This window comes from Babylonia areolata, chromosome 3 (assembly GCF_041734735.1).
Source record: "Babylonia areolata isolate BAREFJ2019XMU chromosome 3, ASM4173473v1, whole genome shotgun sequence".
NCBI lineage: Eukaryota > Metazoa > Mollusca > Gastropoda > Neogastropoda > Buccinidae > Babylonia > Babylonia areolata.
Window position 1 is genome coordinate 39,003,602 of NC_134878.1, and position 14,931 is coordinate 39,018,532.

General features: G+C 42.7%; 1 protein-coding gene across 2 annotated transcripts in view; it reads left to right on the forward strand.

Moving 5' to 3' along the window:
* The window catches only part of LOC143279976 (glutamate receptor ionotropic, NMDA 3A-like), a 184,825-nt gene that overhangs the window by 98,863 nt on the left and 71,031 nt on the right, over positions 1-14,931 (forward strand). For both annotated transcript variants that reach the window (XM_076584373.1, XM_076584372.1), the window contains one exon: positions 11,989-12,122. In XM_076584373.1, the coding sequence (XP_076440488.1) occupies positions 11,989-12,122 (134 nt within the window). The remainder of the gene's footprint in view (positions 1-11,988; positions 12,123-14,931) is intronic.

A 14,931-nucleotide genomic window follows, 5' to 3' on the forward strand; every position in this document is an offset into this window, starting at 1 on the left:
TGGCAAACCTTCTTGCAGATATCCGAAGTATGCTGGCAGGCCATAACATCACAGACACAGAGGAAACTTGCTGAGGCAGCTGATCGCATCTGGGAGGCACGTGCCGCAGACGTACAGCAGGTTTTCACGGTTCCAGATGAAACTCACGCCACAATCACACAACCAGCCACTGAACTGGACACACCTGTGTCAGTAGAAGCTGTCTCTTTCAACAAGACGCCACGGTGACGCCCTCCTTCTTCACTGCAGGGCACAAGCCACTGATCTTCTTCACATACAGCTTCTTCCTCTATGAGTTTCTATCACCTGAAAAATGGACCAGACGCCCGTCCTTGCCAACCTGCCTGCACGTTTGCATCATTGATTTCCAAGACAAACAACCAGAGCACATCATCAGTGAGAAACGGCAAAGCCAGCCGCTAAACGTGTTAACGGCTGGCATTTCAAATTCCAATATGTTCGAAGTTCATGATCGACGCACCGGCCAATCATACTTAATTGACATAGGTGCTGACGTGTCAGTCTATCCAGCCTCTTCAAAGGACTGCAAAACTTATCCTCCTGCACCACTTTTTGCTGCAAATGGAACTTCCATCAAGGGCAAATGCAGTATCACATTGGAAATCAAACCCAAAGAAGTATATACACATGAGTTTTATCTCACTGATGTCACTCGCCCAATTCTTGGTGCTGAATTTTTCATTGCTCATGGATTTGTCATTGATCTTCAGGGCAAGAACCTCCTGTCACTTGATAACACCTCTGTTTTCCTCAGAGACTCCTGTTCTTCCCTTACCCTTGCAGGACTATCACTTCATCTGCACAACACATACTCTGACCTTCTCCATCAGTTTCTAGAGTTACTCAATCCACGTTTTGAATCTACCGTCAGTAAGCATGGTGTTAAACATCATATCATCACATATGGGCCGCCAGTTCATGCTCGTGCCCAGCGCCTGAGTCCAGAGAAACTGGCTGCTACAAAGGCCGAATTCCTGAAGATTTTAACAACCACCTCACAGGGGTGCACCATCTTCTCCAAGATTGATCTGGTCAGGGGCTATCATCAGATTCCTGTTGCACAGTCTCCTGTTGCAAAGACTGCCATCATCACACCTTTTGGACTTTTGGAGTTTCTACGTATGCCTTTTCGACTCAAAAATGTTGCTCAAGCATTCCAACACCTCATGGATGGCATCCTGCGAGCCATTAGACATTCCTTTCACTTTTGTCTACATTGATGACATACTTGTAGCCAGCCGCTGACATGAAGAACACCTTGAACACATCCAACAGCTTTCCCACCTTTTTTCTTCCGATGGACTGGTCATCGACAAAGCCAAGTGTGTCTTCGGAGTTAGTGAACTAGATATCCTTGACACCGTTTCACTGCTGAGGGGAGACGTCCATTGCCAGACTGAGTAGCCGCCCTCCAAAATTGTGCTCCACCCACTGATTGCACAAGCCTTCAACGGTTTCTGGGGATGATGAACTACTACCACCGTTTCATCCCACATGCTGCTGGTATCTTAGCCCAACACCATGGTCAGGCTAGTGGTAAAGAACAAACCATTCGGTGGTCTGAAGACTGTAAAAACGCATTGGAAAAATCCGAGGAAGCTCTCAAGGAAGCTGTGCTTCTTCATCAACCCCACCCAGATGCACCAACAAGTCTCACAGTTGATGCCTCCAACTCAGCTGTATGTGCTCAACTCAAACAGCAACAACGCCAGTCTTAGGTATTGTATTTGTATTTCTCTTTTTTGTCACAAATGATTTCTCTGTGTGAAATTCTGGCTGCTGGAGATCGCGTCGCAACACTGAGAGTGCTACCCATTTTTTTGTATTTTTTCCTGCATGCATGTACCTGAGTGGTATATAAGGGGGACAGACGATACAAAAGAACTAACTGAATTATTTACTTTGGATAAAAGGATAGACAAGAATCCCAGCACAGAGGCCAGGAACATATAGAGGCCAGTCACAAAAGGGTTTTCCTATTGTTTTATTTACAATAGTTATGAGAAGATAAAGAGAAGAAGAAGAAAACAAGGATGAGGAGAAGAAGAAAGCTAGGATGAGGAGAAGATGAAGAGATAAAACAGTGCCTGATAAGGACACAATCAAACAAATATCATTAATCACAACATGTCAGCACAAGTGAATAGTAAAGCACATGTATGTGGTTCGTTCGTCGGGATCGACGAGGACCATCTGGTCATCCTGGGGGTGGGTGGGTTGGGCTCTGAGGGTGCGCGGATGACTGGTCAGGCCAATTCGCGCCCGGAAGGTTCTGACGCAGTGTGGACAGGGGATGATGGCGGCTGTCGGGGACTTGCTGGCCCTGCTTTTCCTGGCCTGTCTGCATTGCTCTGCTGCAGCGATTCTGATTCTGTTGGCCTCACAGGATTTGGCGCCCTTGTGGACAGCTGAATGCCACTTTGGTCTGTCCATTGCATTCAGCTCCCATGTGTCGTGGCTGATGTTGAAGGCCTTCAGAGAAGCTTTCAGAGTGTCTTTGAAGCGCTTATTTTGGCCTCCATGGGAGCGCTTGCCATATTGGAGTTCGCCATACAGCTGTTTCTTGGGGAGCCGGTGGTCTGGTATGCGAACTACATGGCCTGCCCAGCGCAGCTGGGCCTGCATCAAGATGGTGTAGATGCTGGGCAAGTTTGCACGAGTGAGCACTTCTGTGTCAGGGATCTTCTCTTGCCACTTTATGCCGAGAAGTTTTCTGAGGCTGGTGGCTTAGCTTTTTGGCGTGGCGTTTGTAGACCGTCCATGATTCAGATCCATAGAGCAGTGTGGTGAGAACTATGGCCTTGTATACTTTGAGCTTCGTCTCCACGGTGATGCCTCTCCTGTTCCAAATGTTCTTATGGAGTCTGCCGAAGGCAGCGCTGGCTTTGGCGAGTCTGGCATACACCTCGTCGTCGATGACAACTGTGCGAGTGTACTGCCCAGGTATGTGAACTTGTCCACCGCGTTCAGTCGTTGCCCGTTGATGAAGATGTTTGGTTCAACGTAAGGCTTTCCTGGAGCTGGCTGGTGCATCACCTCAGTCTTGTTTGTGCTGATTGTGAGGCCAAAGTTGTCACAGGCAGCAGAGAACTTGTTGACGCTGTGTTGCATGTCCGCTTCGGAGGCAGCGTTGAGAGCGCAGTCATCAGCAAACAGGAAGTCGTTGACGGTGTCTGCCTCACCTTGGTTTTTCCTTGAAGCCTCCTGAGGTTGAAGAGTGAGCCATCTGTGCGGTACCTGATGCCAATGCCTATGTCAGCGTCTCTGAAGGCATCTGTCAGCATGGCTGAAAACATGAGACTGAATAGGGTGGGAGCAAGAACACACCCATGCTTGACTCCGTTGGAACATACCCTTGCTTGACTCCGTTCCACGTTGAAGTCCTGTGGAACTGCCTCATGCTGCCAGATGAGCTGGAACAGCTGATGAAGCTTCTCAGTCAGCGCCATACCACCTTCTTTGTAGACCTCAGCTGGAATGGAGTCTGAGCCAGGGGCTTTGCCATTGGATAGCAGACAGATAGCTTTCTGGGTCTCCTCCAAAGTTGGAATGGCATCCAACGACTCACTGACTGGCACCTGGGGGAGTCGGTTGTTGGCTTCATCATTGATGGTGGAAGGGCGGTTCAGTACGCTGTCAAAGTGTTCAGCCCATCACTCAAGGATCCCGTCCTTGTCAGTGATTAGGGTAGAACCATCAGCACTGAGAAGTGGAGCAGATCCGGAGGTGGTGGGACCATAGACTTCTTTCAGGCCGTTATAGAAGTTCTTCATGTCGTTCCTGTCTGCAAAGCCCTGGATCTCATCAGCTTTGTTGCTCCACCAGGAATCCTGCATCTGCCGCAGCTTCCGCTGGATGGTGCTGCGTGCGCTCTTCAGTATGTCTTTCTTTGACTGTGACTTGGGATCTTCAATGTGGGCTCTGTAGGCTTGGCGTTTGTCTTCCAGCAGCTGCTTGATCTCAGTGCAGTTCTCATCAAACCAGTCTTTGTGCTTCCTGGCAGAAGGCCCAAGGCACTCCATGGCAGTGTTGTACACCGTCTCATGCAGTGCGCCCCATGCTGCCTCCACATTCTGGTTGTCCAGCACGGTGGTCTCAAGGCGTTCCTCCAGGGTGGGTGTCAGCAAAGCTCTGCTTGATGTTGCCTAGCTCCAGCTTGTTGACATTCAGGCGTTTGGGTGCTTTCATGCCTAGAGGCCGTCTCTTTGGCTGGATGCGGAGGTTGAGTTTGGAGACGATAAGGCGGTGGTCTGTCCAGCACTCAGCGCCGCACATGGCCCTCGTGACTCGTACGTCCTGCCTGTCCCTCTTCCTGACGATGACAAAGTCGATGAGATGCCAATGCCCAGAGCGAGGATGCATCCATGACGCCCTGTTACGGGTAGGAAGGCAGAAGACGGTGTTTGTGATAAGAAGGTTGTGCTCGGCATATGTCTGGAGAAGTAGTTGACCATTGCTGTTACAGTTACCAACCCCATGCTTCCCGTGATATCCCATTCACAAGTAATGCAAGGAACTTAGGTTTCATCATTGACTCTAAACTTAGTATGAAAGATCATATGACAAAAGTCTGTCAAACTGCCTTTTATCAGCTCAAACGGATTAGTTCAGACATCGCGTCGTTTCTTTTCTTTCTTTTTAAATCTCCTTGGGAAAAAAGAAGAAGAAAAAGAGAAGAAAATCTCCCTTAGCTGAAATTATCGAAATACTAGACATGTATGAAAAGATATTCTTATTGTATCTTCCCTTTTGCATATGTTCTGGCAAACATTGTCCATTGTTATCAAAAACAAACACAACGATAAATGGAAAACGAAATGCCTATCCAACACATAAAAGAAGAAATAAAAGCAACAGTAACAATGAACAGTTCACATAAAGAAAAGAAAAACTGACTGAAGTCATAGGTTGACTAACGCAGTCGGGATGGAATACGATTCTCTGCTGATATAGTGCAGAAACAAAGTATGCTCAAGTAAAGGAAGGGATAAAATGATTTTAGAAAGACAGCTACCAATGATTCTTTTGTATGCAGTGCATACCAACACCTGCCGAGGCCGTCCTACGCGTGGCAGTATCTGCACCTGTGGGACTGTGAGCGTCGGTAGGTGAGAGAGTGGGGAAGGGACTGCACAACTCCTCCTCACTAAAAAAAAAGTCACCTGTGCTGGTCAGGCAACCAGGCTAACGTCGGAACGACGAGCTAGCCCTTCACCACCCAGCTTTCCCAAGCCCTGCGGCGATGGAGAAGTGGTAACGGGGACAGGCAGAGGATGCTGCTGGCAGTTCCTAGTCACGACTCTGCACGCAGGCGGCTGTGGGGTGATGGTCGTCCGCCGTAGACTGGGGCAGATGCGGCGCCCGTATCCTCCCACAGTGTCAGAGCAGCCCTTTTTAGGGACAGCACTGCTCTCCCCACATGGGGAAGGGGAGATAAAAGGATCCCCAAACAAAGCCTGCCTCACCTAGTACCTAGTAGGAAACCGCACCTACTTGGACATCCAGCAACAGCGGTCGAAAACAACAGAACAAAAGAACCAGGAGTCATGCCCTGACTGTGGGTGCCTGGAATGTTCGCACCCTCTTAGACAGAGACGACAGACCAGAAAGACGCACAGCGCTCATTGCTAGAATGCTTGATCGCTACCAGGTGGACATAGCAGCCCTGAGCGAAACCAGGTTTGCGGGTGAAACCCAACTGGAGGAAAATGGAGGGGGCTACACCTTCTATTGCATTGGGAAGCCAGATGGCACCCCAAGAACCTCAGGCGTGGGCTTTGCCATACGAACCAAACTTGCACGACAGCTTGACAGCCTTCCACGTGGGATAAACGACAGGCTGATGACCCTGCGTCTGAAGCTGTCCAAGGATCGCTTCTCCACAGTCATCAGCTGCTATGCCCCGACGATGACCAACCCTGATGACATCAAAGAAGCTTTCTACGAGGAGCTTAGCCGCACCATTTCAGCGGTAGACAGAAAGGACAGGCTGATCATCCTTGGGGATTTCAATGCCCGCGTCGGCGTGGACTTCTCCTCGTGGCCAAAAGTCCTAGGACAGCACAGCACTGGCAAGTGCAACTCCAACGGACTGCTTTTGCTCTAGCTCTGTGCGCAGCATAGACTGACCATAACCAACTCCCTCTTCCAACAAGCGGACAAGTACAAGAACACATGGTTGCACCCCCACTCCAAACAATGGCAGTATCTTAATCAAAAGCAATCAAAGTATATCAGAGCAACTCGAGGTATGTAAGCCCACGATTTCTCGCAATCCCATGATTAAAGTGAGAAATCGTGGGAAGCCCCCCTTTTTTTAATCAAAGATATTTCCATTGTCATCAGAGTTGGGTTGTCTTTTCCCAATGCAATTCTCAGACAAAAATGAGAGAGAGAGAAAGAAACGAGAAATGGGGGTTGACGCCAACGACGATCATGATAATTATATTGGCGTTCGCGAAGACATCAACAATGGACTATAAAGGTAATGGCACAGCGCTGGTTGAAAAATGTGTGAATGTATGTGTATGTCAGTGAGTGAGTGAGTGAGTGAGCAGGTGTGTGTGTGTGTGTGTGTGTGTGTGTGTGTGTGTGTGTGTTTACTTGGCTGGTTAATTGTTCTTTTCTTTCACTCTGTTTTCGAAATATTTCCATGTTCTGGATGTCTTCTATGAAGCTCAGAATCTATTTTCAGTGCAATCTTGCATGCGAAAGGTGCCGCAGGTACAACACACACCGAAACTATTTGGTCCAATTTTCAAGCTCACTACGTTACGTGAGGGTAAAGCATTGTGAATTTTTTTTCCGATTACATTTATATGGAGAGTTGAATCATTTTGATGTTATTCCCAACATCCCTCGGGAAAGATTCGGTTCAAGTATTATTACATTATTTTGTATTACATCAATATCATATTGTACTATATTATTATATTTCTGTTTGAGTTCCACACATTGCCTTAATTTCGTTGTTTGCTATTGATTCCTATGTTTAATTTGAGGTCGATGCATTGCAGTGGTCCATCTTATGCGAAATACAATTATTAAAAAAAAAACAAATTAAAAAAACACACAACTGTTTCAGTGTCATTACTGTTGATGTCTTCACTAACGCCACTGTCATTATCATTATTCCACGTTCAATCCACCTTTTAAATTCTTGAGAACTGTGTGTGTGTGTGTGTGTGTGTGTGTGTGTGTGTATGTACGTGTGTGCGTGCGCGCACTCTCATGTGAGACGTGTGAAAGTCCGTGCATGCTAGGTTGTACCTTGTTCTAGTTATGTGTGTGTGTGTGTGTGTGTGTGTGTGTGTGTGTGTGTGTGTGTGTGTGTGTGTGTGTGTGTTTACTGAGCTTAAAAACGTGACAGTTGGTTATTATGAATGTGCAATATGTAGGATGAATAATGTGCAATATGCAGAATGAATGTACAATGGAATATGTGTAATGCTAATGTCCATATTCTAAATATATTTCTGTTAATAATTACGATGTAATAAATAATTGCAGTGTTTTAAAAGCGAATATGTGAAATGCTTTTATTTGAGAATATATGTTTATTACTCTTGTTTAATCAAGTAAACCGCGTGTGTGGGGTGGGTGTGGGGTGGGTGGGTGCGGGTGGGTGCTGATTATCTGGTTGTGGTTTTCCGCAGTTTACCTCTATTCTTATCTTATCTGTCTATTATAATCAGTGTGCAATATAGTAGGCTATGCTTATAATTATATTCAAAATGATGTTTCTTAATTCTTTCTGTTTTTACATTAAGAATACCAGTTATTACCTGCAGTGTGTGGATGTATGTATGAAACGGTGTATGTGATATTTTTTTAATTTGTGTCTTCGTAATATTCGTAAAAGCTGTTGTTGACTTTTACATTTATGTTCCCCATGTTGTTTACTTGTCTATGTTGTGATAATGCACCAGACCAAATTTCTCCAGTTGGAGATAATAAAGTTATTCTTATTCTTATTCTTATTGTCGTTGTTGTCGTCGCCCCCTTTTTCTCTTTTCTTTTCCTGTCTCTTTTTTTTTCTTTATTAAAGTTAGCTAGTTGTGTGTTAAATAGTCCAGTTGGTTGCTTATTGTAGGTCTCCACATGAACCTCTTTTCAAATAATAATCTACAGAAGTAGTGCATGAACAATATTTGTTTGTTTGTTTTTTGCCCAAATCCCGCTTCCCCCGTTCCCGCTCTCACACACACCCTTTTTCTTTCTCCAAACACTGACACTCAAGCTCTCCATTTTGCATTTTGTACTCTATCTTTTCCACATTCTTTTCTCTCTCTCTCTCTCTCTCTCTCTCTCTCTCTCTCTCTCTCTCTCTCTCCCTTCTCAAAAGAAGATGAAGTTCATTTTGTTCTTTGTTGTGAAGTACTGAAAGAAATCAGAGAAACTTTTATTCGACCCAGATACTATCGACAATCTTGTCTCTTCAAATTGGTTCTATTGTTGTCTTGTACTGACCATGATGTTGCGCGAAATTTGTCTCTGTTTTTCTACAAAGCATTTAGATACAGGGACATTCTCACTTCTTAATGTACCTGATTAACCTGATATATCCATAGCTGCATTGTTTTGATCTGTATGTCTTAAATGATATGATTATTGTCTGTTCACTTTCCCCTTCATGAGGGGCCTAGGCCTAAAATGAATAAACCATCTGAATCTGAATCTGAATCTCTCTTCTCTCTCTCTCCCTCTCTTCCTTTCTTAGGCCCCTCGCCCCCTCTCCCCTCCACCTCAACCGCCCACCTTTTCATTGGAATATACAGAAATGTTGATTTCTAATTAATAATAACAATCATCATTATGATAGAAATGGTAATAATCCAAATAATGATGATAATAATAATAATATTCATAATATTATCATTTATTTTCGGTCTAATATGATCTTAGATGAACAGACTATAAATAACTAAACGAACGTGGGAAGGGAACGACCACACTTTCTGGCAGTCCCACGATTTCTATGAAAGTGAGAGAAATGGTAGGATAGCGAGAGTCACTGACTTACAAGGTCACCGCTCAAACATAATATCATTTACAACAGGTGTTCCATACTGAACATTTTAAATACGCAGTTTAGTGATTGCAATGAGACAGTAGCCATTTTTATGCAAAGCAACAAGTACATTGATTGTTTTGAACTTTTCTCATTTTGAATAAAAGCCCATTGGTAGGGTAAATGTTGTGTAAAAAAATCCATTGCAATTCACCTACCCTAACATTCTAAGGTTGTAATTATTGGCAATATTCACATCCGTCAAATATCAATGTATTTCAGAGAAAAAGAATTGCAATTAGAATTTATTCACTAAGCCCCTTATAAATTGTGTCAACAGAACAAGATCATCGATGATAGGAAGAAATTTCTTATATAAATGAGAATATAAACATGAAAACAAAATGCCGAATTGGATACATAAGCAGTGATCATCAACATTACACACTAAGGCCATAATAGTACATCATTAATCAAGATCTTCTTTGCAATGCTTGATTTGAGAATATAGCAACATTCTTTATTACAAGTTCATTTTTCGCAGACATTAGCAATGCAAGTTTAAAGTTACTCGGGTTCTTATAACACTTGATTGATATAAACTTTTCCTCGAGGCCTGACGCAGCGCGTTGGGTTACGCTGCAGTTCAGACATCTGCTTACTAAGCAGAGGTGGTGCATCGTATAGAGATTTGTCCGAAGCCTCCTTGAGTAACTGAACTGAACTGGTATAAACTGAAATCTAAGATCATCAATGGTAGGACAACAAAGTGCAGAATATACTTCAGTTTCAGTGGCATTTCTGCATAGTGGGCATTTTAGCACATTCACAATGTCTTTTACATCGAAAACTATGTGCCGCGATATATGAAATTCCAAATCGAAACCTTGTCAGCATATCTATATCTGCTTTGCATGTATGTATATTTAGATTAGTCATAAGGAAATGTTCTATATTAAGACTGGTTTTGAATTTTATATACTCCAAGATTCTATCGCTATTATTTATCTATATGACTAATCTACTTTTGCCAACTCAGTCTGCAAGTCATTGTTTGAACTTTCTTTAAAAAAAAAAAAAAGAGTTGATACAACCCACCCCCTGATTTTCCCGCACGAAAAAGAAACCATACGTCGCGAGTGATACACGGTCATTATTAAAAACCTTAGAATCCAGTATACTTTTTCCTTTATTAGCTAAGCCTAACAGCATTTTTATGGGCCTTGAAAGGCAGTCTGTGTTTTTCAATTCGTGTAGGTTTCAACCAGTATCGAATGACAGATATACTCGAGTTAATACTTAATGGAGGCTTTATTCAAACCCATCATTCTGCGCCATAAAGCAGAATGGGCTGCACCTGGGCAGCAAACAATTAAAATAATATTGTTGCGAAATTCCCATTCAGTTAATGCAGTTTACACAAGATACTAAATGTAGTCCTTTTACCCCTGTTTGCCGAATTCTGTCATAAATAACAATATTACTAAATAACGATATGAATTCACAACTGACATCCGAATTGTATCATAAAACCATCTCTCTGCGACTGACAGATATCCGCCTTTCCAAAAAGCTGCGAATCTACTCTTATCCATATCAACTGGAAGTTGTAGCTGAGATGCGGCATTGTAAATATTCATTCATTGTGTCTGTAAACTAACCCCAATTTCTGATAATAACGCAATGTCATCAGCAAAACAAAAACATAAGCAATTCAATTATATCATTACTTACATTTGCAACATGCCTTCCTTTCAGAATTGTCTGTTGAGCGAACTCATTAGTGAATAAAGAGAAAAGAACAAGACTACACGTATCACCTTGTTTTTCATCATTAGTACAGTTAACATAACCAGTAAATTGTCTTCTAACCCTAACTGTAGCCTTAACGTTATTGTACATACTTTTTATACACCAACACAATTTTCCTTTAATACCATTTTTCAATAAACAAAGAAATATTCTTGATACAGAATGGAACGCCTCCCTCGAAATCTATGAAAGCAAGATACAATTTTCTATCATGTGAGCATTGCTTTTGAATGAGTGTTAATAGTGTGAAAATATAATCATGATCAACTGTTGAACAATTCTTTTTTAAATCCGACCTGGTATTCACCTCTTATATTGTTCTGATCTATCCATTCCCGACGTCTCGAATTTAGAATAGAACTAAAAAGCATACTACTTATGCCAGACAATGAAATACCTCTATGATTATTTGAATAAAGGAAAAATAATAGATTCTTGCCTGTTGCCAGGGTATTCACCATATCAAACATTACATTAAAAGATTTTTCCAAAAATCAAGAACTTCGTCGGATGCGTTCTTAAAAAGTTCGCCAATCACACCTGGAGGGTATAATATGGCCCGGGGGATATAAAATAGCCTGGGCCAGTTTATACCCCGGGTATAATTTAGCCTGGTTAGTTCATATCATGGATATATTCTGGCCAAGGCCAGATTACACGGGGGTCACTTTATACGTGGGTTTAGTCTGGCCAGGGTAGAGTCTGGCCTGTTACACCTTGCCTGCCTGTCTTTCTCTTTTGCTGTATGTATCTGTGTCTGTTAGAGAGAGAGTGTGTGTGTGTGTGCTAGATAATTCTTGAAGTTTGTTGCGAATATGCAAACAAAAACTTCAAGAACAAACCAGACATGAAGTATGATTTTTATTTCAATTTTTAAAAGTCTCCTTGAGAAGCCTGTTGGTCGCTTCCAGTGGAAACTGCTTTATCAGAATGATTCTTTATATGTTTTAGTTTCGTTTATTTTACTTTGAACGTTGTCTGTTTACGCATATAAGAATTGTAGATGTACGTCCCCTTGTCATGTTCATTCCTGATAATGTTAAAACGTTATTGTCATTGTCTTCCTCAGGCACATATCGACGTACACATACTCGCATGCAAACAGGTGAGAAACCAGCTATTTGGCAGTTTGCTTGATGTTGCAGTTGCTGTTTATCAAGGTTGGCTCCCTGCAGGGCAGTGCTGTGGAGGAGTTCCTCAGACGTATGCAGTCCAAGCTGTTGGCCGTTTCCAGCAGGTACCCCGTGCCTAAAACAGATGTGGGCATTGACTGGGTCATGTAAGTATCCTGGTTGTACTTTTGGTTTTGTGGGCATTGACTAGGTCTTGTTTTACTGATAGCACTGGTCTTGTGAGCATTAAATGGGTCAGATGAATGTTCAGCAAACAACTACCAGACACATGTTTTAGGAATGTGTTCATGTTAAACACTTCTGGTAAGCCTTTATCATTGCTTTAAATGGCTGCTGTGGAAAAAAGTTTTATTTGTTCAAATCTTTTATATTCTTTGGATAGTATTAAATCTAATAAGACATGTGATTCTATTATACGTTAAGCAAAATTCTTTGATTTTAAATGGAAGATAAAGCTAAAACATTCTATATTTGAAATGTACATATTTTGAAATATAATGATTTTGATTTTAATGGTTTAGAAAATTGATAACAAGCATGTCATACGAAACATTTCTGACAGAGTGGATTCATTTCATATTTCGTGTGGAAGCATTAAACTCAGCAAAGCTGAGAACGAAAATGTGAAGAGTGACACAACTGTGTGTCAACAAGCGTGGACAAAAAGCGAAGCCGATTGGCCTCCGTCGGTCAGTGCTGACCATGGATAAATCCTAGTTCATGTCTGCCCTCCTGGTACAGCGCTGCCTGCGGCTGAACTGACCGATGCGCGAATGACAGTCTCTGACACACAAGTCACACCGCTGAGTTGACTCTGTGTTTGAAACTGCAGTGTTCCTTTCTGTGGGTCCGCTTTTGTTCTGCTGCGCGCACCAGTCTTTCTCCTAATTTCAGTTTCTTGGTCAGAGTGCCCTCCCAGTGCTCTTTGTCAATTTCGATCGCCTTTAAATCCCTCTTGCAGACATCTTTGAAGCGCAGCTTTGGCCGACCAGTGTCTCTCTTGCCTGTCGTCAGTTCTCCGTAGAGAAAGTCTTAGGGTATTCGGCCCTCCATATGAAGGACGTGGCCCAGCCAGCGAAGCCTAAGCAAAGTGAACATGGTTGGGAGGCCTGCAAGAGACAGCACTTTGGTGTTGGCCACTCTGTCCTTTCACGACATGGCTAGGATATACCTCAAGTGGAAGGCATTCACTCTTTTCTCCTGCTTGGTGTAGGGTGACCACGTCTCACTCCCATAGAGCAGTGTGCTGACAATGCAAGCGTTGTGCACTGCCTTGTTGATCACGACAGAGTTCGGAGTTCTCCCACACTCGAGTGATCAGGCGGACGAATGTAGCTGCTGCCTTTTTTTTCTTTTTTTTTCTTTCTCCTCAATTTGTTGGATTAAGTACATATCACAAGTGAGTCTTGAAGGCCTTGCCACTCTTGTTCATTCTGGTCCGGTAGGGTTCGTAACCATTCTGTATTTTGATTGTCAGGACCTTTGAGTAGGTATGTTCAAAATCATTTTCTCGTTAAACTTAACCCGGACTGCACATGGGTTTATGTTATCTATTTTGTTAGGCACAGGAGATTGGATCTCATGAAACATCAAATGTTCTTTTATACAAATAGCTGTGTTGATCTTTCCTTTATCATCCTCCGACTGGAATATGGGTTGATAGTAAAAATTGTGTAACTTAGGGATTTTTGTTTTGTTTACATTTAATGACTGCAAAACTAACACATAATTGTTTTCCGAAAAGTGCTGTATGAGGTAGATTTCTTGAAATAGATCTGCAGTTCCATTGCATAATACATGTAACTATATCTGTCTGCCTTATCATTTATTGTTATCGTATCAAATTTTGTGTGTGTGTGTGTGTGTGTGTGTGTGTGTTTCTTTAGTTTAACGTTTTTTCACTGGTAAGTGATATTAGACATGTGTATGCGCAGTGGGGATTGGGGGATGGAGAGTGGGGCGATTGGAAGAGGTGGTGGGATGATTGATACAGGACTAGTTATAAACAAGAAAAAAATTGTAAAATGCTTAACGTCTAATAAGATAATAAGATATCGTGTTAGTAACGGCGAAGTGCAGAAACTCAGCAGTTCTGGTTCAGTGATGGAAACAGTCAACACTGGTTGTGGCGTTTAAGGTGATGTAAGTGTCAATACATGGACCAGTCTGTCAGGACGGCGTAACTGTTGTACCAGTAATGACGAGGGCGGGCGGGGTAGAACTGGTGTGGATGGTAACTCTGAGTGTGTGTGTGTGTGTGTGTGTGTGCTTTATTATGATTTTCTTATGATATATTATGATTTATTGCATTTATTCGACGAGAACACATGTGCCTTGTTTTGATCACATGACATGGGTCAAAACAATGGCCGATAGCGACAATGTGTGTTTGTCTCGCTGCTGTGGAATATTATTAATGTTGTTCCATTTGGAACTGTGGCGGTTGACCCATCTATGAAAGAAATGCATGAGTGTTATTCGCCACTGTCTGGTGGTTTTGTCATATTTTTTGTGTTGGTATTTATCGTGTGCATGGGTGGTTTGAAGTCATGGGTGGGGCTGAATCAGGATCTCTTTTACTTCTGTAATGTTTTGAAGAAGTTACACTGTAGGCAATTGCTGCCTCTCAAAAAATTGAAAATCTGTTAATTTTTTAGTTGGTGTCTGCGAGGAGCATTGTGGGAACTAACACTCTCAAAATTTGTACCTTTCACTGCAATATTTTGAGTGATGAAGTAAAGGAAGAAAGTATGGGTGTGTCTGATTTCTTGGGGACAAAGTGGATATTGTGAGATATACCATAAACATGAAGCTAGTCTGAAAACTGACGGTGCTATTGGATTCTTCCGGGGTTGTGTTCTGGTGAATTGTAATTGTTTGTATGGTTCTTCTAAATTCTCTACTGTTCAGCATGGATGCTATTCCCAGCATCCAGGAAAGATTCGGTTCAAGTCA